The 20,893-nt window shown below is 44.2% G+C and overlaps 2 protein-coding genes and 1 pseudogene across 10 annotated transcripts in view; 2 read left to right on the top strand and 1 right to left on the bottom strand.

The window, feature by feature from the left end:
• Positions 1-227: 227 nt before the first annotated feature.
• AMZ2 (archaelysin family metallopeptidase 2) lies at positions 228-11,708 on the top strand. Of its 9 annotated transcripts, none has more exons than XM_055243920.2 (8): positions 228-2,617; positions 3,171-3,236; positions 4,722-5,004; positions 5,328-5,501; positions 5,583-5,711; positions 8,966-9,129; positions 10,257-10,433; positions 11,367-11,708. In XM_055243920.2, exons 3-8 carry the CDS (start codon positions 4,722-4,724, stop codon positions 11,520-11,522), a joined length of 1,083 nt encoding a protein of 360 aa, XP_055099895.1. In that variant the 5' UTR covers positions 228-2,617; positions 3,171-3,236; the 3' UTR covers positions 11,523-11,708. The 9 variants fall into 9 exon arrangements, with proteins under 9 accessions (XP_055099895.1, XP_055099896.1, XP_055099900.1 ...); XM_055243925.2 differs by having other exon boundaries at positions 2,530-2,589; XM_063617523.1 differs by having other exon boundaries at positions 2,560-2,617; positions 3,175-3,236.
• An 888-nt stretch (positions 11,709-12,596) lies between these two features.
• On the bottom strand, positions 12,597-12,672 carry LOC129463392 (uncharacterized; annotated as a pseudogene).
• Positions 12,673-13,401: 729 nt separating this feature from the next.
• The window catches only part of ARSG (arylsulfatase G), a 176,380-nt gene continuing 168,888 nt past the window's right edge, over positions 13,402-20,893 (top strand). Inside the window, exon 1 of the mRNA XM_055243904.2 lies at positions 13,402-13,973. The gene's annotated coding sequence lies outside the window, so the exon portion shown is untranslated. The remainder of the gene's footprint in view (positions 13,974-20,893) is intronic.

Here is a 20,893-nt window from a genome sequence, read left to right as displayed (position 1 = left end):
AGAGATGGGGTCTCCCTATGTTGACCAGGCTGGTCTGGAACTCCTAGGCTCAAGTGATTCTCCTTTCTCCTGTCTTAGCCTCCCGAAGTGCTGGGATCATAGGCATGAGACACCATGCCTGGTCAGTTATTTAAGAAAATAAATGTTAGACCATGCAGAAATATGCTATCCTAAAATTTGGGAGCAAGAACAAAGTTCATGATTCAGAAATTTAAACAGTTTAAATGCAAAATGAAGTTCTTTTTAATGAATACCAAAAAACTGAATTAAAATCTAGTGAATACCTTTTACGCTTCAGACACCTCGTATGAGAGTGTTTACCCTCAAGCATCTCGCAGTTGAGTAAGGGTGACATGTAAGAACTAGGTTACAATCACTGTGACTCAGACGATTGCAGTATTATTATGTACACACAAGGCAATGAACAGGCAGAAGAGTTTTGTCATGAGGCAGGATGAGGCTATAGAAGAGGTGACAACTAAGCTAAAGAAGCCACTCAGGATGTCAGAAGACAGCCGTTCAGTCAAAAACAGGCACAATATCCAAAGGAACTCATTTGATCCCTAAAATTCTGTTAAGATGTGCTGTAGGTGGTGCACAGTGGCTCACACCTGTAATCCCTGCACTTTGGGAGGCCGAGGTAGGTGGATCACCTGAGGTCAGGAATTCAAGACCAGCCTGGCCAACATGGTGAAACCCCGTCTCTACTAAAAATACAAAAATTGGCTAACACAATGAAACCCTGTGTCTACTAAAAACAGAAAAAAAAAAAATTAGCCGGGCGTGGTGGCGGGTGCCTGTAGTCCCAGCTGCTCTGGAGACTGAGGCACGAGAATCGCTTCAACCCAGGAGGCAGAGGTTGCAGTGAGCCGAGATCGCACCACTGCACTCCAGCCTGGGCGACAGAGCGAGACTTCGTGTCAAGTAATAATAATAAAAAAAGATGTGCTATAATTGTCTCCGTTTTACAAAAGAAGTCAAGTAACTGGCACAGGTCCCACGCTAGTGAGGGTTTTGGGATTCAAGCACAGTCCACCTTCGCCCCTATGCTACACCACCTCAGGCTGTCGGGAGACAGGCGCCCAGTCAAAAGGCACATGCAAGAAAGCCCACGACTTCTCAAGCATCGAAGCAGGAGTGGCGCATCAGTATTCTCAACTTCAAACTTTGAGAATAGTCATGGTAGGAATCCATTTTATTCAAGAATGGGTTCAGGTGAGGGTGGATCTGGGCACTGGGTTCAAAGGACAAATTTGGAGATTTCATGATCCAGGAGGGTGAACAAATAAGGAAGGGCTAAAGAGATCCTCGAAGCTGAAAGGTTAGACACACAGAGTTAATGTCCTCTAAGGAGAGCCAAGAAGGGGTTACAAGTGCTGAAGTCATCAAGAAAATGTGCCTGTCCTTCCTGGAGACTGGGAAGGAGAATTATGAGGAGGAAAATCCAGAGGATGGTAATATGGCCTGACTTCAAAATAACTGATACCGGGTGCGGTGGCTCACGCCTGTAATTCCAGCACTGTGGGAGAGCGAGGGGTGTGGAATCACCCGAGCTCAGGAGTTCGAGACCAGCCTGGGTAACAGGGTGAAAACCCGTATTAAAAAAAAACAAAAAAAGCCGGGCGCGGTGGCCCATGCCTGTAATCCCAGCACTCTGGGAGGCCAAGGCGGGCGGATCACCTGCAGTCAGGAGTTCGAGACCAGCCTGGCCAACATGGTGAAACCCCGTCGCTACTAAAAATACAAAAATTAGCCGGACGTGCTAGCGGGCACCTGTAGTTCCAGCTACTGGGGAGGCTGAGGCAGGAAAATCGCTTGAAGCCAGGAGGCAAAGGTTGCACTGAGCCGAGATTGTGCCACTGCACTCCAGCCTGGAGGACAGAGCAAGGCTCCGTCTTCCAAAAAAAAAAAAAAAGCAAGCAAGAAAAAGAAAAAGAGAATGGCGAGGCCCAGGGCGACTGAACGTCCCACCCGAGGCCACACAGCTAGCTCAGCCCTAATGCCGGCCCCGCGCTGCCTTTCCGAACTCACGGCCTCCCCTTGGGATCCGGGTTTTGGCCTGGGAGCGCCAGGGACTCCACGAGGACGCGCCCCACACTTGCGGGTCTCGGTTCCAGCCCCCGCGGCCCCCAACAAAGAAGGGAAAGTGCTGCGGGTGACGGCCTCGGGGAGCGCTGGGGCTCTACGTCAACCTGAGGCGGCCGCCGACTCATTTGGGGCCACGCTGGTTGCATTCGTCACGCCGGGGATGTCTCTCAAACCCGCGGCCTGCCGAGGACGTTCCAACACCGGAGACCCCAGCGACGCGGGCGCGTCCGTGGCTCTCGAGAACCAGGCCGCGGAGCCGCCGCGAGGGCAGGCGGGGAACTGGCGACTGCCGGGCGGACAGCTGAGGCTTCTCGTCCCCTCGCTACCCTCCATTCTGGAAGAGGCGGGCCGCGGCCGCCGAACTCCAGCTCTGCGCCTGCCCAGGCGGCCGCGCGCTCAGGGGCATGGCACTGGCGGGTAGTGAGCGAGGCCGGGCCCACAGGGCGTGCGCGACGAGGCGTGCGCCAGTGGGCGTGGCGTGGCGTAGTGCGAAGGGACGCGGTGCGCACGCGCATGAGGGCTGCCGCGGGTGGGTGGTGTCGAGGCCTGTTGGGTGAGGGCGGTTCGCGGGTGCTGTCAGAGCTGGGCCGGGGCCTCTAGGCAGGGTAGCCGGGTCGTAGAGGCGGGGGCCAGTCGCGGTCGGTGGAGCGGGATGAGGATGTAGGAGGGGCGGACGTGGCGGAAGTCGCGAGGTCAGCGGGGACCGAGTGCCTCTAGGGAGCCAGGGAGGCCTTTCCCGACGCTCCTGGGGAAGAAGGCGAAGCGAGAGTCCCTGGGGAACCCCCACTCCACCCCCAGCCGGAGACTGGGTTGTGCCTGCCCGGACCAGAGCCCACAGTACGAGTTGCTATAGGCAACCAGCCAGGGTGGCCAGCTCCTCCCCGTTTGCCCGGGATGTTCTGGTTTTGGGACCAAAGCATCCTAGGCCTCCAGCCCACTGCAGTGACCGAATTCTGCGCCCCCTGCCCATCTTCTCCCACAGCTTCCCTAGATTAGGCTTGGGAGGCAAGAGGAGGCTTCCTGACCTTTCACACTGCCTTTTTAATATTAAGATGAAGGCACACTCCACAACTTTTTTCCAGCCAGGCCCAGACATGTCCGTCCTTGTAAGATAAAACCTTCCATGGGAGCCTTTCTTCCTAATCAAGGTAGGTAGACCACAGGAAAGTGCATCTTGTTTTATGTTTTGTCCTGTAGAAGTCAGATTTCAGCCCAGTTGTGTAGGAGTGAGGATGAGCCTGTGCTCATATCAGAGCTTTGAGTACAGAGACATTTGATCTGGAATTTTAGCCAGCCTCTTCAACCCCAGAATTTATAGGTTCAATCAGAGCAGACATTAGCTTAAGTTTTCCCATCAATCGTCTGTCATTAAACTGGCAAAATCTAGATAATTAGAAAATATGACAGAGATGATCCATATAGAGATGTTCAACTTTTTCCTTGTCTAATTCAAAAAGCCTCGTGGTGGAACATCGGACCCATTCAAGAGGAAGGATGAAAGCTCTATATAGGAACACGATGTGAATGGAGGAAACCTGTCATTGTGAGGCTGGCTTTTGATTAGTCATCTGATGTCTTCCCTAATCTGACGTGACTTTGAGGCTGTAAACTTCAGTGGCTAAGCTGTAGTTTCTTAGCCTGCAGTTAAATTGCAGAAACGATAGGGCTTACATTAGTTTTGTTTTTGTTTGATGTTGAAGATCTTTGAGTCACATTAGAAACGATGAGTATTTTTCATGTGGCACTAATGAGTTAATTCATAATATTATTTTTTGAGACAGAGTCTCTATTGCCCAGGCTGGAGTGCAGTGATACAATCACGGCCCACTGCAGCCTTGATCTCCTGGGCTCAGATGATCCTCCCACGTTAGCCTGAGAAGTAGCTGGGACTACAAGTGCACACCACCACATCCGGCTAATTTTTTTGTAGATATGGGGTTTTGCCATGATGTCGAGGCTGATTTCAGACTCCTAGGCTCAAGTAATCCTTCTGCCTTGGCCTCCCAAAGTGCTGGGATAATAAGCGTGAGCCACTGTGCCAGGCCAATATTATTCCCCAAAAGAAGGAAGTTGGGTGTGAGGTCCTGCTCCTATGGTCACCATGAGGTTTTTTTGTTTGTTTTGGACTCTTGCCCAGGCTGGAGTGCAGTGGCACAGTCATGGCTCACTGCAGGCTCAAGCTCCTGGGCTCAAGTGATCCTCCTGTCTCAGCCTCCCTGGTAGCTAGGACCACAGATGTGCACAACTATACCCAGGGAATTTTTAAATTTTTTGTAGAGACAGGGTCTCACCATGTTGCCTGAGCTGTTCTCAAACTCCTAGCCTCAAGCAATCCTCCTATCCCAAAGTGCTGAAATTACAGGCATGAGCCACCACGCCTGGCCACCACTAGTTTTTGTAATGGGAGCAGGTTCCATAGAGATGGAGGAATGGATTTCATAATTGTCTTAATTTCTTAGATCCCCAAGAAATTGATTGTACATGAGGAAACCACTCTAAGTGTGACCACTCTAAAGCATCAGCAATCAGTCATTTCACTCTAGGGAGAAATCAGAGCTAAAATATGGAGGTTAGGTTAAGTCCCCAATATGGATATGTATTTTTATATTTGACTACTTGTGTTTTTTTGTTAGATGCAAATAATACGGCACTCTGAACAGACACTAAAAACAGCTCTCATTTCAAAGAACCCAGTGCTTGTGTCACAGTATGAGAAATTAGATGCTGGGGAACAACGTTTAATGAATGAAGCCTTCCAGCGAGCCAGTGATCTCTTTGGACCCATTACCTTGCATTCTCCATCAGATTGGATCACCTCCCACCCTGAGGCTCCCCAAGACTTTGAACAGTTCTTCAGTGATCCTTACAGAAAGACACCCTCTCCAAACAAACGCAGCATTTATATACAGTCCATTGGTAAATACTAGTAATGTGCTGGTTTTGGTTTGGTTTTGCAATGGCGCTGTTGTCAGAAATAGTCCAGGCTATTGGTCTGATTCAGATGGGCCGTTTTAGGATCGTTTTTGATATTCATTGTGGTGGTACAAGTTTTGTAGCCAAACTGACTTAAAAGATAACATTTTGTTTCTTTTTAATTCATAGCAACACTAGTGAATGATAAAGGTTATTGAAAATTTAGACTTGCTTTTGTTTCTAATTTGAATCTTCTTACTCATAGACTGGGTAAACACTGAATAATCATCTTAAAGTCTGTTTTTAAATGTTCTTCCATATTATAGGCTCTCTAGGAAACACCAGAATTATCAGTGAAGAATATATTAAATGGCTCACGGGCTACTGTAAAGCATATTTCTATGGCTTGAGAGTAAAACTCCTAGAACCAGTTCCTGTTTCTGCAACAAGATGTTCCTTTAGAGTCAATGAGAACACACACAACCTACAAATTCATGCAGGTGAATTACACGACTTGCAATTTGAACTGAGTATATGTATGTAATATACACTCATACATTTATGTATTTCTTTTTAAATAGGGGACATCCTGAAGTTCTTGAAAAAGAAGAAACCTGAAGATGCCTTCTGTGTTGTGGGAATAACAATGATTGATCTTTACCCAAGAGACTCGTGGAATTTTGTCTTTGGACAGGCCTCTTTGACAGATGGTATTCCTTTTTTGGCATTGTTGTTAGAAGCTTCTTCAGCTTGAGAATATTTGAAGATGTTAAAAGAGGGAAAAAGTTCCAACCAAGAATCATATTGATATTTAAAACTGTACGGTATTTTCAGTTGAGACATTATGCCATAATGGGAAGTGTGCTGTTGGTAGATTCTGATAATCTAGGTTCCAGTTGGCCACTCACTACCTATATGACCTTAAAGGTAACAATACCCACATCATGGAGTCATTTGGAGATAATTTACATAAAAGTGCCTGTACATAAAAAGTGTGGATAAGCCTGGACAGCATAGTGAGACTACATGTCTACAAAAAAATAAAAATTTAAAAAACTAAATTAGCTGGGCATGGTGGCACATACCTGTAGTCCTAGCTACTCAGGAGGCTGAGGTGAGAGGATTGCTTGAGCCCAGGAGGTTGAGGCTGCAGTGAGCCATGATCATGCCACTGCACTCCAGCCTGGGCAATAAAGTGAGACTGTGGCTCAAAAAAAAAAAGTATATATAGGCCTGGCACATATATAGGCATTCAGCATAACAGCTAGTAAACGTCAGTAATTCAGTAGCAAGGTGAATTAAAGCAATTACAGTTTGAGCTATTATTAATGGATGTGAAAATCTTACTAACTGGTTTTCAATTCTTTTCATAGTCATCTTGCACAGATAGAATAGCCATAGACTAAGTGTATGCTTCTTTCTCATCCTACGGCGTTTGTTTTTTAATGTAAAGAGTCAAAACTTCCATCTTTGATTTAAGGTATATAGTAAACCTTGACTCATTCGGAACTCTGCATGCTAATATTGGGGATGGGAGAGGTTCTGGAAACCAGTCATATTTTTAACCTTTTTTTTTTTGTCATCTCTGTACTTATCTTCTCCCCTCCCCTTCATTTTTGTTCTTACTTCTCTAACTTCATCCCCAAGAATCCAAGACAGACTTGAAAGGGAAAAGGTCCCCCAAGGGGAGTGGTTCATTAGTGTTCTGGGGATGGGGAGTAAGTACAGGGACTATCCTGAGAGTTTATGGTCTGTCTGGATGTTACATTAGCCTTAGGATTTGTGTGGGGTGGTAAGCTTTTTGGGACAAATGTTTCTACTAGAGGTGGGGGCTGTAGGGTTATAGAGACTCTTCCCACTTACTCCTTTATTCTTTATTCTCCATTTTTGTGAGGTTTCTTGTGGCCCCCACGGCCCTACCAACATGCACTCTTGGAGATGTGGGTCACTACTCTCTTACTGATTTTGGTGGTGTGAGGTAGCTTTTTATCATAAGTTTTCTCTTTTATTATTAACCTGATAGAGATGGAAACATTGAAAAATAATTCTATCTACCTTTTATTTTTCTTTCGAGACAGGATGTCCCTCTGTCACCCAGGCTGGAGTGCAGTGGTGTGATCATGGCTCACTGCAACCTCAACCTCCTGGGCTGAGGGGATCATCCTGCCTCAGCCTCCCGAGTAGCTGGGACTACAGGACCACCACATCCGGCTATTTTACTGTATTTTTTTTTTGGCGAGATGGGCTCTCCCGGTGTTGCTCAAGCTCATCTGGAAGTCCTGGGCTCAAGCGATCCTCCCGCCTCAGCCTCCCAAAGTGCTTTGATTACAGGTGTGAGTCATCATACCCAGCTAAAAAAATAATTTTAAAACCATTTGTTCATTTATCTAGATACTGCTAGCTAATTTATCTTATGTGTTTGAGGAGGTCAGGAAACATTTCCCCAAACTGTATTTACTTTAATTCTTTTTTTGCTAAGTTTTTAAAATATTACATGACATAAAAGATTTACATAGGAAAGTAGCAGGATTAGACAGTGACAATATCTTAACACAGTGGTCTTGTTTTCTCCAAGTTTACAAAGATTGATATTTTTAAAGTGAGACGCGTCGACTACGAAAGAAAATAATCTATTCGTAGGATTATTGGAAGAAAGAAATGTCCTTGCTGAAAGTATTACCGTAGTGAAATATGCTCACACTTGATTGGCCAGAGGGGGTTACTTGTGATACAGGAATAGATGTAGTGTTTTCTTAATTCCCGGAATGCTATCTTTCCTTAATTTTCGAGTATCAGTCTACACTTTCTGGGTAAAGGGAGGTGAGGAAGTTGTTTTTGAATCAAATTAGATTGGACAAATCTACTATGGGTTTATTTTCTTTAAAAATGTATTACTTTAAAATCTGAATGAGAGACATAAATAAAAGTCATCATGGAAACAAGTCGAATTCGGAAGCACTACTCTGTAGGGTGAGTTATGTAGCAAACCGTGTTCTCTTGTGCTTGCAGAGATGGTTGATATAACTCTAAATGTAACACAGGAAGTCAGTTACAAGGGTATTTATTCTGGTCACCAGACACCAGTGACATAATAGAGTTGGGCTGCTCTTTAAAAAGGGAGTGGGGGTGGGGCGGGGAAGAGGTTATTCTGTCTAAAGCCTGGTTTAAAGCATGGTCTTCAAGACATCAGGGCAGTTGTCCTCAGTCAGTGCTGCGTGAGGGAAGGCCAGCAACCCCTCCAGATACACGTGTAACAGATCTGTTTAGTGTGTCCTTAAAGAGTGAAATCATGACTGCCTATTGTTCATGTGATTTTTTTTTTTTTTTTTTGGGACGGAGTCTCACTCTGTCATTAGGCTGGAGTGCAATGGTGCGATCTCGGCTCACTGCAACTCCGCCTTCTGGGTTCAAGCCATTCTCCCCCCTCAGCCTCCCGAGTAGCTGGGATTACAGGCACCTACCATCATGCCTGGCTAATTTTTGTATTTTTGTAGAGACAGGGTTTCACCATGTTAGCCAGGCTGGTCTTGAACTTCTGACATCAGGTGATCCACCTGCCTCGGCCTCCCAAAGTCCTAGGATTACAAGTGTGAACCATCACGCCCAACCCATGTGGTTATTTTTTATGATTCCTTTTTGAGTACTTGATTTGGAGTACTTGCTACTTTCAGAAAAAGACTTCTTTTGTGGGAAAAGACTCTGAAACTTCAGTTTCTTAAGTATTTGACCTCAAGTCCATTAAGTTTTACAGGGCAAGGCAAAGTGGATAGCAGCAAAATATTTTGATAGGGAAATCTGGGGCAAAAGTCTTCCTTTTTGGTGGCAAACTTTAAGTGTGTCAGATGGTGTGGACGCAGTGACACAGAGGTGCACTCACTGGCCAGATGGGCCAGCAGGCTCTTCTTTCTTTGGTCTTTCCTCAGGGACCTTACTCATTCTGTCGCTGCTTGTCCTCATTTTGTAGGTGTGGGGATATTCAGCTTTGCCAGGTATGGCAGTGATTTTTATAGCATGCGCTATGAAGGCAAAGTGAAGAAGCTCAAGAAAACATCTTCAAGTGACTATTCAATTTTTGACAACTATTATATTCCAGAAATAACTAGTGTTTTACTACTTCGATCCTGTAAGGTAAGTTATTAAAAAAATCCGACAGGACGATTGTTTAAAAGAGATCTTAGTTCCGTAAACTGTATATTGTCAGTCCTTAAGATAATATTATAAATGAGTTTGTATCGTTTTTATAATTTTGATGCATAGTGCTTGACTGAAATGATCAGTAAAACAATTTAAATGGATACCTTCATACTGAAATTTACAATATCGGTGCCAGTTTTTTTGTACTACTAGTTACACACAGCCTTGGCCGTACCCATGTGCTATTAGTGTAATTCCTGAATTCTGGTGTGAGTGGGTAACCTGCTTTTTCAAGCTACTGTGGTCATTGGGCAAAGCTGCTTTCCCCAGGCCTCTGGAGGACCTCTGCTCTGGCCTCTCTGGGAGCATGGGCCTTCCTGCCCTGGGCTCCAGGCTACCCTCGACTGTAGTTGTCCTGGCGGTTCCTGATATCCCCAACTCGGTTTTGTGGAAAGCCTATCTCCCCTTTCTCCATAGCCAGAGAGATGGGCTTTTCCTTCAGCTAGAGAAATTCTGCTTTTACCTGTACTATTTGTTGGGGTTTGACAGCTACACCTCTGAGAACTATATTGTCAAAGTGTGTTCCATGGGCCCCCTGTGTCATTGCCACCTGATGTTCTCATTAACATGCAGATCAAGCCCCCTTTCTCCCAGACCTACTGAAATCAGCATCTCTAGGGAAGGGCCCCAGAATCCGAATTACAGTGAGTACCCTAGTCTAGATCAAGGGTTCTCAGCCAGGGGTGATTTTGCCATCCAGGGGATATTAGCAATGTCTGGAGACATTTTTGATTTTCACCATCAGGGAGGGAGTTCTGTTGGTATCTAGTGGGTAGAGCCAGGGATGCTGCAAAGTATCGCACAATGCACAGGACAGCCTCTCACAACCTGGTCCAACATGTCAGCGATGTTGAGGTTGAGGAAGTCTATAGCAAGAAAGGCAGTAAGACATTTGGGGAAATGAGGGATTATTAAGTCTTTGAAGGTCTGGATGGAGTGAAGTTTTGGTGATAATGGTAAGGGAGTTGATTCCTATGTTTCTTGGAAAAGCAAGAAAAAGAAGAGATGCGTAGCTTAATGTGATGGTGGTCTTATAAAGCCTCAACATGATTGTCTTGCAGACTTTAACCCATGAGATCGGACACATATTTGGACTGCGACACTGCCAGTGGCTTGCATGCCTAATGCAAGGCTCCAACCACTTGGAAGAAGCTGACCGGCGTCCTCTAAACCTTTGCCCTATCTGTTTGCGCAAGTTGCAGTGTGCTATTGGCTTCAGCATTGTAGAAAGATACAAAGTAATTTGGGGGGTGGACAGTGTAAAGAGGGGGAAGTGGTTATCTGAGTAGCAAACTGACGTTTCTATTATATCCTTCTCTAGAGTTATAATTTATCAGAGGAAATTAGTGTAAAGATAAGCAGGAAGCTGTGGTTTAAAAACGTGAAGAAATGCCCTTCTTAAAAACTTCAGCTTGCCTTTGAGTGATTTATGCTTACAGTTCAATGAGAAATAGTGGAAGAAGTTTCCCTGCTTCTCTTCCATTTAAGGCAAGAGAGCTTGACTTTGCAGAACAGAATAAGTATTGATATGTGTGGCAAAGTTCATTTTTTAAACCCGGTAAGTGTGTGGACAGGATTTATCTTTCCAAATATGGGATAGAGGTATGATGTTCATTAGGAGGAAAAAATGACTTTCTTTAAAAAAGAAGAAGGAAAGTACCTAATCTCAGTATGCATGTGTGTGTGCCCACACTTGCCCACAAACATCAATATACATTCATGTGTCTATTCTCGGGTATGACTGTGCATTCAGGTGACTGCACAGAAATGTCTACCACGTGTTTTCACATACATATGTCTACCCAGGCCTGTGTGGACACTTACATGTGTATATATGTACACGTCAATATAATGCCTTGGGGGAATATTTAGCAAGTTGAGAAAAAATAATATCCTATCATGCTAGTAACAAAGTGTAAGAATGAGTATATTTCTTTTTCATCTTTTTTCAATGCATACTTTTGACATCATTTGTAATTCTGTGTATATTTGGTATGTGCCATTTCACTCAGTATATCATAAGCATTATTTCATATTCACACCATCATTATCAAATGCAGCATCTTCATGGGGTAATATGTCACCCTATGATCTAGAAGCCAATGCTCCTCTCTTGCCCGATAGTATTTTGTTGTGGTTTGTTGAAGTATGCATCTTTCATGCTTTTCCAGGCACTGGTGAGGTGGATTGATGATGAATCTTCTGACACACCTGGAACAACTCCAGAACACAGTCGTGAGGATAATGGGAATTTACCGAAACCTGTGGAAGCCTTTAAGGAATGGAAAGAGTGGATAATAAAATGCCTGGCTGTTCTCCAAAAATAAGGACCTTCAAATAGGAGTGGTTGAAATAAATAAATACTTGCATGTTATGCTTTCATTTGGGTGGAATACTTCATCGGAATAAACTACTGATCTTGTGCTGTGTCAAAGTAACAGACTAGAACCTTCTTTCAAGTACCTGAATTGAAATGAAACTCATTTTGAATAATAAAAACTCTAGAAACTCTTTATCTTCTCATCTTACTGGCCTGGTCTGTGGCAGCAGGCACATTATTTCCATTCCCCAAATATGTTTAGGTCTCCCAAGAAAGCTGGGACTGGCGGTAACGAGCAAGTGAATAACTTGAAGAAGAACTGTAGATGCCCCAAGGAACCAACCAACATAATTTCCAGGGGGTGATTTTGTTTTTAGAAGAGCTGCTCCTCTCTGTTAGGCCCAGCCAAGTCACATTTTTGGACGTCCATGGGCTCTGATCTTCACCACAGCCCTCCTCTTCTAGAGTCTTCCTTACTCAAGTGCATTACCTTGTTTTTTTCTCTTGCTGGTTGTCACCTTATCCTTGAAAGAATGAACAGCTTATATCAGTTTTTAGCAGCTTAAAATATGACCTCAGGAATATTTGCAAGTGAAAATAACAATGGTCCTTCCACTCCCACCACATTTGGTGGTGGGAGTTCTGTTGCAGGTCTCAGCTATAACATAGTCATTTATGAGGGATCTTACAAATAGTATGTAATGGTATTTGTATTTGTGAGTGTTGCACTTTTTCTATAGATTTCGAGCAGCTTTCAGGTTTATTTCAGTAATAATGTCCTTCTCACCTTACATTGTGAAGTGTTTACTTGAGTCAGTGAGAGTTTAATGGGGTTATCTGTTGGGGTGCCATGAATGCCGATGAGGGCCTGCAGAGTGTGAACATCAGCCCCATTGCTACGGGGGTGGACAGGTGGAAAACCTCAGACTTGACAAACCACCTCTGCTGGATAGATGTATCTTGGAAATCTGGAAATTACAGTGCATATTTTATGGAATGCCAGTGAGCAGACAGCATTTCCCACTTTCCTATCTTACCTTGAGGGTAAGACTTAAATGTATATATATATTTGTAATTTGAAACCTAGATTCTTCATTGTTTGATGTATGCAGTATGATGTAACAAACTATAGAAATGACCCCTGAAAGTATAGTCTTTGATGTATGCAGTATGACGTAAGGCACATTTTATATCTGAGTCAGTGGTTTCCCGTGGATTCATTCTCCTACTTGATTGAACCCATTTAAGTCATTTTAGAAAATGGTGGTTTGCTATTAAAATTAATTGGAGAGAATACTTGGTCATTCTATTAGCAAAAGGAGACTGATGGAGCATGGTGTTTTATGGATTCTGTTACAGGGCTTATTTCCTCCTTGAATAATGTACTTAAAAAATTATTGTCCATTCGATTACATTTTTTTTTTTATTTTCCTACAAGGCAAGCACGGTTTTAGTCCTGTAGGTCAGCCTTTGTCACAAACTCTTTTGAACTAAGATTTGCCTAGTTGAATAAATAAGGTCCATTTGTGTCTACTCTGCACTATGAGACCAGGAGAAAAATCATCTAAGAAATCATTCACTCTTGCTAAAAATTGAACTAAACGTAAATTTTATATGATGCATTTATTCAGCAATCGTAAGTGCTAACTATATATTTTTGGGTAATTTCTTAGGGTTCAGCTTGAAGATATAATTTGCCTCCTGCAACTAAATTTTATATACTATGGTTAAATCTTTGTAGTTTTAAAAAATAATTTTCACTAAATAAATCCAAGCAGATTTTGCTCTGCAAATGCTGGCTGAACAAAGTATTGAGCTAATAAAGATGATTAATAATTTTCTACTGTCTAAATACTCTTAGAAATCAGTGAATGTGGAATGTTTTTCATTTATGTCATGGATCCTGATTCCAGGCACCTGTGGAGTTAGTAGCTCTCCGGTCAAGAGATTTTTTCAGGCCTCAGACTTCTAATGGTGAGGGTTAAGTAGAAGAATTTGGCGAGGATTACCTGTCGGTTCTTGTCCAGCTTGCTTTTTGAAACACACATTCCCCTGATATGAATAATTTACATTTCAAGCCCTGCGAGGGACAGAGGGCCGCACTGCTCCCTCTTGGGAGCAGGAGTGCTAAAATCGAAGCAGGCAGCTTCGGGACCGCTATAGCCGGCCCTGCGCTCGGGCCCTTCCCGGGCAGGAAGCGCGTCGCTGTCCCCGGCTGCGCCCAGGCAGGCGGGCCCAGCAGCTGCGAACCGCCGGCGCACCACCTGTTTCCGCGCCCGGGGACTTCCCCGGCGGGGCTCAGAAGTGTGGGGTCGGTCGCTTGGCTTCCCCTGGCGTCAGCGACCCAGGGTAACCTCCTCCACTGCTGCCTGCCGTGCAGGCCTGCCTGTGGGAGAGCCACGTGTGCCGCGCTCTGGGCACAGCCTTGGAAAGTCAAGACCGCGACGGCAGCAGAGCAGTGAGTAGAATCAACTCTTGAGTAGAGCATTTAAAAAGTGGTTCACTGAAGAGTTTGAATCTGTCACTTTCTAGATTCTGATATCTAGAGTAGCACCGTCCAACAGAAATATAATGCAAGCCACATATGTAAGCTTAATTTTTCTAGTAGTCGTATTAGCAAATGCGTAAAGAAGCAGGTGGAGTTAACGTTATATTCTGTTTAATCCAATGCATCCAAAATATTATTTCAATCAGTATCAATGCTGAGTGTTTTATATCCTTTTTTTGTACCGTCTTCAAATTCCCATGTGTATGTTACACTTGCAGTACATCTTACTTCCAACTGGCCACATTTTCAAGTGCTCAACAGCCCCATGTGGCTTGCGTCTATTGTATTGGACAGTGCAGCGCTAGATCAGTACCCAACTCTAGTGTACCCGGAAAAATGTACCCGTGATATTGAGTTACTAGGAGAGGAAGGCTTATTTCAGGAAAAGGTCATGTAAATCTTCTGTCAGTACAGCCAGTGCTGACATTCAAGCCGAAAGGGTGTATGTAGACACTGTAAAGGCCACTGGCTTTGGTATTAACTTGTTTCTTTAAAAGCTTGATACTGTTCTCTGTTGCAGCTTGTTTTTTACCCTCCCCTCTTCATTTTCAAGGGCCTGATATTGTCTTCAAATGCATTTCCATTTTTGGAAAGCGGAGTCGTAAAGCATTAATAATATGGAGATTGTTTAGTCCATTTCATGCATGAGGACACAAGCCTGCAGCAGCTGAGTAAACTTGCTTGTTGTTTAACCAATGGCAAAAATGGGATCAGATTCCAAGTCTCCCTAATGTTGAGTTATTTGTTGTTTTTACTGTGCTACATGACCTCATTGAAGTAAAATATCACCAACCAGAACCTAACCATTTTTCCCCCAATTGTTTACAAGGGGTTATACACGATTAAACTGTCAATTTCTTTTCTGTTCAAGTAGAGTCATCTGGGGTTGCTCAAAGTTGGAGAAATCAGTCTATGTACTGCTGCCTTAGTACCAAAAAAAGAGAGGTGCAATATTTATTTATTTTTGAAATAGGGTCTTGATCTGTTGCCCAGGCTGGAGTGCAGTGGCATGATCACAGCTCACTGGAGCCTCCACCTCCCGGGCTCAAGTGATCCTCCCACCTCAGCCTCCCAAGTAGCTGGGATTACAGGTGTGCACCACCATGCCCGGTGTATTTTTTTTTATTTTTATTTTTTAGAGATGGGGTTTTTTCCACATTGTCCAGGCTGGTCTGGAACTCCTGAGCTCAAGCAATCTGCCTGCCTTGGCCTCCCAAAGTGCTGGGATTACTGATGTGAGCCACCGTGCCTGGCCAAGAGTTGCAATATTTAGTAAAGCTCTTGCGACTAGTTGAGGCATTAAAAGAAAGCATTATGAAAAAAAAAAGTCTACTGGAAAATAGTTGAAACAAAATCTATTGAGGCGGTATGTTAAAACTCACAGACCTCCATACTTAACCCAGTATTGATTTCATCCCACTGTTTTCTTTAGTGTCTGCTCATGGATCAGTTTTTTCTTCTTTACAACTTACCCACCTATATAGTACACTACTGCTGGGCACTCTGAGACCCATCCATCCTCAGATGCTGAACCGGTGGGTTCTCAGCACAGTGCTTTCAGTGTCCTATGGTTATCCAGCTGTTTCATAGCAGCACAGACTCTCTGGAACTGTAATTATCAATGGATATCATTTTTTTCTCTTGTGTAACTAAAGGGAAAAAAAGTCTATAACTCATTCATTCATTCATGTATTTTTTGATTCAACAATATTCATGGAGCACCACCTACTGGGTGCCAGGCCCTGCTCAAAGCCTTGGGAATATAGCAGTGAAGAAAGAACTCCTACCCTAATACACTAGTGGATGAGACAGAGAGTCAAGGGGTAAACAGATGCTTTATTTTATTTTATTTTATTTTATTTATTTTTTTGAGACAGAGTCTTGCCCTGCCACCCAGGCTAGAGTGCAGTGGTGTGATCTTGGCTCACTATATCCTCTGCCTCCTGGGCTCAAGTGGTCCTCCCACCTCAGCTTCCCAAGTAGCTGGGACTACAGGCACGTGCCACCATGCCTGGCTAATTTTTGTAGTTTTTGTAGAGAGGGGTTTTACCATGTTGACCAGGCTGGTCTCAAACTCCCAGGATCAAGCAGTCTGCCCACCTTAGCCTCCCAAAGTGGATACCGTTATTACCTAATATCAAAGTAAATGGATAGAAACAAGTACCATTTTGAATAGGATAGGAATGCCTCCTTAGGGAGGTGGCATTTGGAAGTGATCAAATTGAAGGGCCACCTTGCATACACATCTCAGGGAAGGGAGTACCAAGCAAAGGAAACCACAAATGCTAAGGCCTGAAGCTTGCAACAATAAGAACAATTCCAGAAACAGTAAGAGAGGCTGGGCGTGGTGGCTCACACCTGTAATCCCAGCACTTTGGGAGGCCAAAGCAGGTAGATCACCTAGGTCAGGAGTTCGAGACCAGCCTGGCCAACATGGCAAAACCCCATCTCTACTAAAAATACAAAAAAAAATTAGCCAGGTGTGGTGGCGGGTGCCTGTAATCTCAGCTACTCAGGAGGCTCAGGCAGGAGAATTGCTTGAACCTGGAGGCGGAGGTTGCAGTGAGGCGAGATTGTGCCATTGCACTCCAGCGTGGGTGACAAGAGCAAAACTCCATCTCAAACAAACAAACAAACAAACAAACAAACAAACAAACAAAAAGGGCTGAGTGTAGTGGCTCACGCCTGAATTCCCAGCACTTTGGGAGGCCGAGGCCGGCGGATCACAATGTCAGATCGAGACCATCCTGGCTAACATGGTGAAACTCCGTGTCTACTAAAAATACAAAAAATTAGCCAGGTGTGGTGGCATGCGCCTATAGTCCCAGCTACTCGGGATGCTGAGGCAGGAGAATTGCTTGAGCCTGGGAGGTGGAGGTTGCAGTGAGCCAAGATTGCACCTCTGCACTCCAACCTGGGGGATAGAGCGAGACTCCCCCCCACTCCCCCCAAAAAGGAGCCAGTGAGGCTAGTGTAACAGGAGCGGGGGAAAAGTAATAGCATCCATCAGGCAGTTCATGCAGGGCCCATTGCTAAGGATTTATTTCAGACTTGTGCTGTAAGAGGATTACTGTGGTTGCTGTATGGAAAATTAAGGTGGGGGTGGCGTGTTGCAAGAGTGGAAGCAGGCAGGCCAGCTAGAAGACTACTGTAATAATCCAGCTAAGATGATATTGGCTTGGATCAAGGGTCCTGGTGCAGTTGGCAGAAGCAGTCAGCTCCTGGATATATTTAGAAAAGAGAGCCGATTGGATATATGGAGGAGTGGGTATGAGGAGGAGGATCCAGAGTTCTGCTGAGGACACTTTAAGTAGAAGATGCCTAGTTTTATATCCATGCCCTGCCATGCGGGCAGATATAAGTCAGGAGCTCAGGGACAAAGTTGGGACTAAGAATGGGAGGTGCCAGTGCAGAGAAGGTACTTAAAGTTTTGGTTAAATTCTAGGGTGTATAAGTTGTTAGGGAAGTTAGTGTGCTTGTTCTTGAGTTGCTGGAAAGGCATATAAATGACACAAATACATGGCCACAATATGTATTTTCTCAATAATATTTGGTGAAATGTTCTGGGCATCAGGTTTCCCGTCTAATTTTCCCTGTGGGAAACGGATAGTCATTGAAATAGTTTTGATTTGGGTGTGAGTTGTTACATGGAAAGCGAAGTTCTAAGTTCTCTTGCCACTTTTCTTGTTCTGCACCTTTAGAGAGTCATTACGAGAACTGAACACTAGGGGGACCCAGTTTCCTTACTTATGCAACGGCGGCTGGCCCAGCTCTAGGCTGTGATCGCCCACACTTAGGACCCACGCAATATAAACACAAATCTGAAAACAAGGGCAGCTTCTCTTTTCTCAATGCAATGTATACTTATAGCAGTGATCATTTTTGCGTGTAGCATGTCTGAATTCCTTAAATAGGTCATTTTAAGTAATGTGCATAACCATTACAATTTTTCTTTTTTGAGACAGGGTCTCACTCTTTGCCAAGGCTGTGTGCGGTGGTGCCATCTGGACTCACTGCAACCTCTGCCCCCTGGGCTCAAGTGATCTTCCCACCTCAGCCTCTCCAGTAGCTGGGACCACAGGCATGAGCCACCACACTTGGCTAATTTTGGTTTCGCCATGTGGCCCAGGCTGGTCTTGAACTCCTGGGCTCAAGCAATTCACTCACCTTGGCTTCCTAAAGTGCTGGGATTACAGGCATGAGCCAACACACCTGGCCACCGTTTAAACAATTAAAGACAATGGCTTCTAAACTCTAGTTCCCTATTCGGGAGCCCCATATTTACAAACTTGTGAAAATAAGGATCATGATTTCTTTTTTATTTTTTTTAAATTTTTTATTTTTTGAGATGGAGTCTTGCTCTGTCGCCCAGGCTAGGGTGCAGTGGCGTGATCTCGACTCACTGCAACCTCCACCTCCCAGGTTCAAGTGCTTCTCCTGCCTCAGCCCCCCGAGTAGCTGGGATTACAGGCATGCACCAACATGTCTGGCTAATTTTTGTATTTTTAGTAGAGACAGGATTTCACCATGTTGGCTAGGCTGGTCTTGAACTCCTGACCTCAAGTGAACCACCCGCCTCGGCCTCTCGAAGTGCTGGGTGGGATTACAGGTGTGAGCCACCACGCCCAGCTGAAGGATCATGATGATTTCTGATTTACAATAGTTGAATTGGAGTACGGAAATCTAAATGTAGTAAATACCACCCGGTGATTTGAATCTGCGCCACAGGAATGCTGACATAGAATCCGTTTTCTGTTTTATCCACCAGGTATTAAGCAAAGGGAGAAGCAAATAAATGCTCAAAAGCTACATTACATGTTATTGGAGTATAAAATGTGTAACTTTGTTAAAAGGTTTGGACACATTTTGTATTGGTTACAGATACATAGGTCTTAAAAGAGTACATGATCTTAAGTCTTTTTTTTTTTTTTGGGACAGAGTTTCACTCTTGTTGCCAAGGCTGGGGTGCAGTGGTGCAATCTCGGCTCGCCGCAACCTCCACCTCCTGGGTTCAAGCGATTCTCCTGCCTCAGCCTCCCGAGTAGCTGGAATTATAGGCATGCACCACCATGTCTGCCTAATTTTGTATTTTTAATAGAGACGGGGTTTTTCCATGTTGGTCAGGCTGGTCTCGAACTCCCGACCTCAGGTGATCCACCCGCCTTGGCCTCCCAAAGAGCTGGGATTACAGGCGTGAGCCACTGTGCCCGGCCCAGCTCATTTTTATAACTAGAATAATTTTACTTTTGGGGAGAGAAAGTCTACATAAGGTTTATACTGAAACCTCTTGAAGTCAACAAGCTTAAAGCGGAATCTTTTTAATCAGGGGAAATGAAAACATAATTAACAGCCTGGTGTGGTGGCTCATGCCTGTAATCCCAACACTTTGGGAGGCCGAGGTGGGTGGATCACCTGAGATCAGGAGTTTGAGACCAGCCTGGCCAAGATGGCGAAACCCTGTCTCTACTAAAAATACAAAAATTAGCTGGGCGTGGTGGCACACGCCTGTAATCCCAGCTACTTGGGAGGCTGAGGAAGGAGAATCACTTGAACCCAGGAGGTGGAGGTTGCAGTGAGCCAAGATCACGCCACTGCACTCCAGCCTGGGCAACAAGGGTGAAACTCCATCTCAGAAAAAAAAAAAAAAAAAAAAAGAAAACATAATTAACAAATGTGTTAGCTATAATGCCGGGCACGGTGACTTACGCCTGTAATCCCAGCACTTTGGAAGGCTATAGTGGGCAGATCACTTGAGGTCAGGAGTTCGAGACCAGCCTGGCCAACATGGCAAAATCCTGTCTCCACTAAAAATACAAAAACTAGCTGGGTGTGATGGTGCATGCCTGTAATCCCAGCTACTTGGGAGGCCAAGGAAGGAGAATTACTTGAACTCTGGAGGTGGAGGTTGCAGTGAGCCAAGATTGTGCCACTGCACTCCAGTCTGGGTGACAGAGCAAGACTCTGTCTCACAAAAAAAAAAAAAAAAAGTGTTAGCTTCTTGATCTTTCCTATTTTGGGGCAGTTATGATCTAAGAATTACTTTGACCACAATAAATCCTTTCCCATGGGTCAGGACTGTTAGTTCTCAGAGTTTTGCTTCTGGCGGTACTGACCTGTGCCAGTGTTACAGATGTGTGGTGAAGGGGCTAGAAACTGTGGTCCACAGGCCAAATCCAGTCCACTGTTTTTTTTTTCTTTTTCAGCCTGAGAGCTAATAGTGTGTGTGTTTTTTTTTTATGTTTTTATGTGATTGAAAAAATATATATTTCCTGTGTGAAAATCTTGTGAAATTCACATTTCAGTGTCCGTAAATAAAATTCCATTGAAACACTGCCACGTTCATTCATTTATATATTGTCTGTGGCTGCTTTTGTCCCTCAATGGCAGAGTTGACTAGACAGAGGCCTCATGGCGTGCAAAACTTTAAATATTTACTATCTGGATCTTTACAGAAAAAGTTTGCCAACCCCTGGCATGTAGAGTCTGTGCTGTTTACTTACAGGTTACAACAGTTCTTGGAACGATTCTGTAACTGAGTGTAGCCTTTATGACTTTTGATAGGCTTACTGTGGCTACCATGATATCATTTCATTCATGTATTTTTGATTATTAAATTCCATTGATGCTTTCATTCTTATTTCAATTCTTAGATGAAAATATCCTTCTTCATTTGATTATATTGTTTAATTTTTATTTCCCTCTCTTGTTATTCATTACTTAATATTTCCCTTGAATTATTTAGTCTTTTTCTAAAGCGCTTTAAAATAGTTTATATGAAACTCAACATAAAATAAAATCGTCCTGCTTTCAATGATCAAAAAAAAAAAAAA

The sequence above is a fragment of the Symphalangus syndactylus genome, chromosome 14, assembly GCF_028878055.3.
Source record: "Symphalangus syndactylus isolate Jambi chromosome 14, NHGRI_mSymSyn1-v2.1_pri, whole genome shotgun sequence".
Classification (NCBI taxonomy): Eukaryota; Metazoa; Chordata; class Mammalia; order Primates; family Hylobatidae; genus Symphalangus; species Symphalangus syndactylus.
Note: the sequence above shows the minus strand (reverse complement) of the source record. Positions and strands in the feature narration are given on the sequence as shown.

Coding starts and splice junctions, on each gene's coding strand:
- AMZ2 (XM_055243920.2), top strand. CDS start 4,722: ATGCAAATAATACGGCACTCTGAACAGACACTAAAAACAGCTCTCATT. Junction 5,502..5,582: donor CAACCTACAAATTCATGCAG/GTGAATTACACG, acceptor CTTTTTAAATAG/GGGACATCCTGAAGTTCTTG. Junction 9,130..10,256: donor TACTACTTCGATCCTGTAAG/GTAAGTTATTAA, acceptor ATTGTCTTGCAG/ACTTTAACCCATGAGATCGG.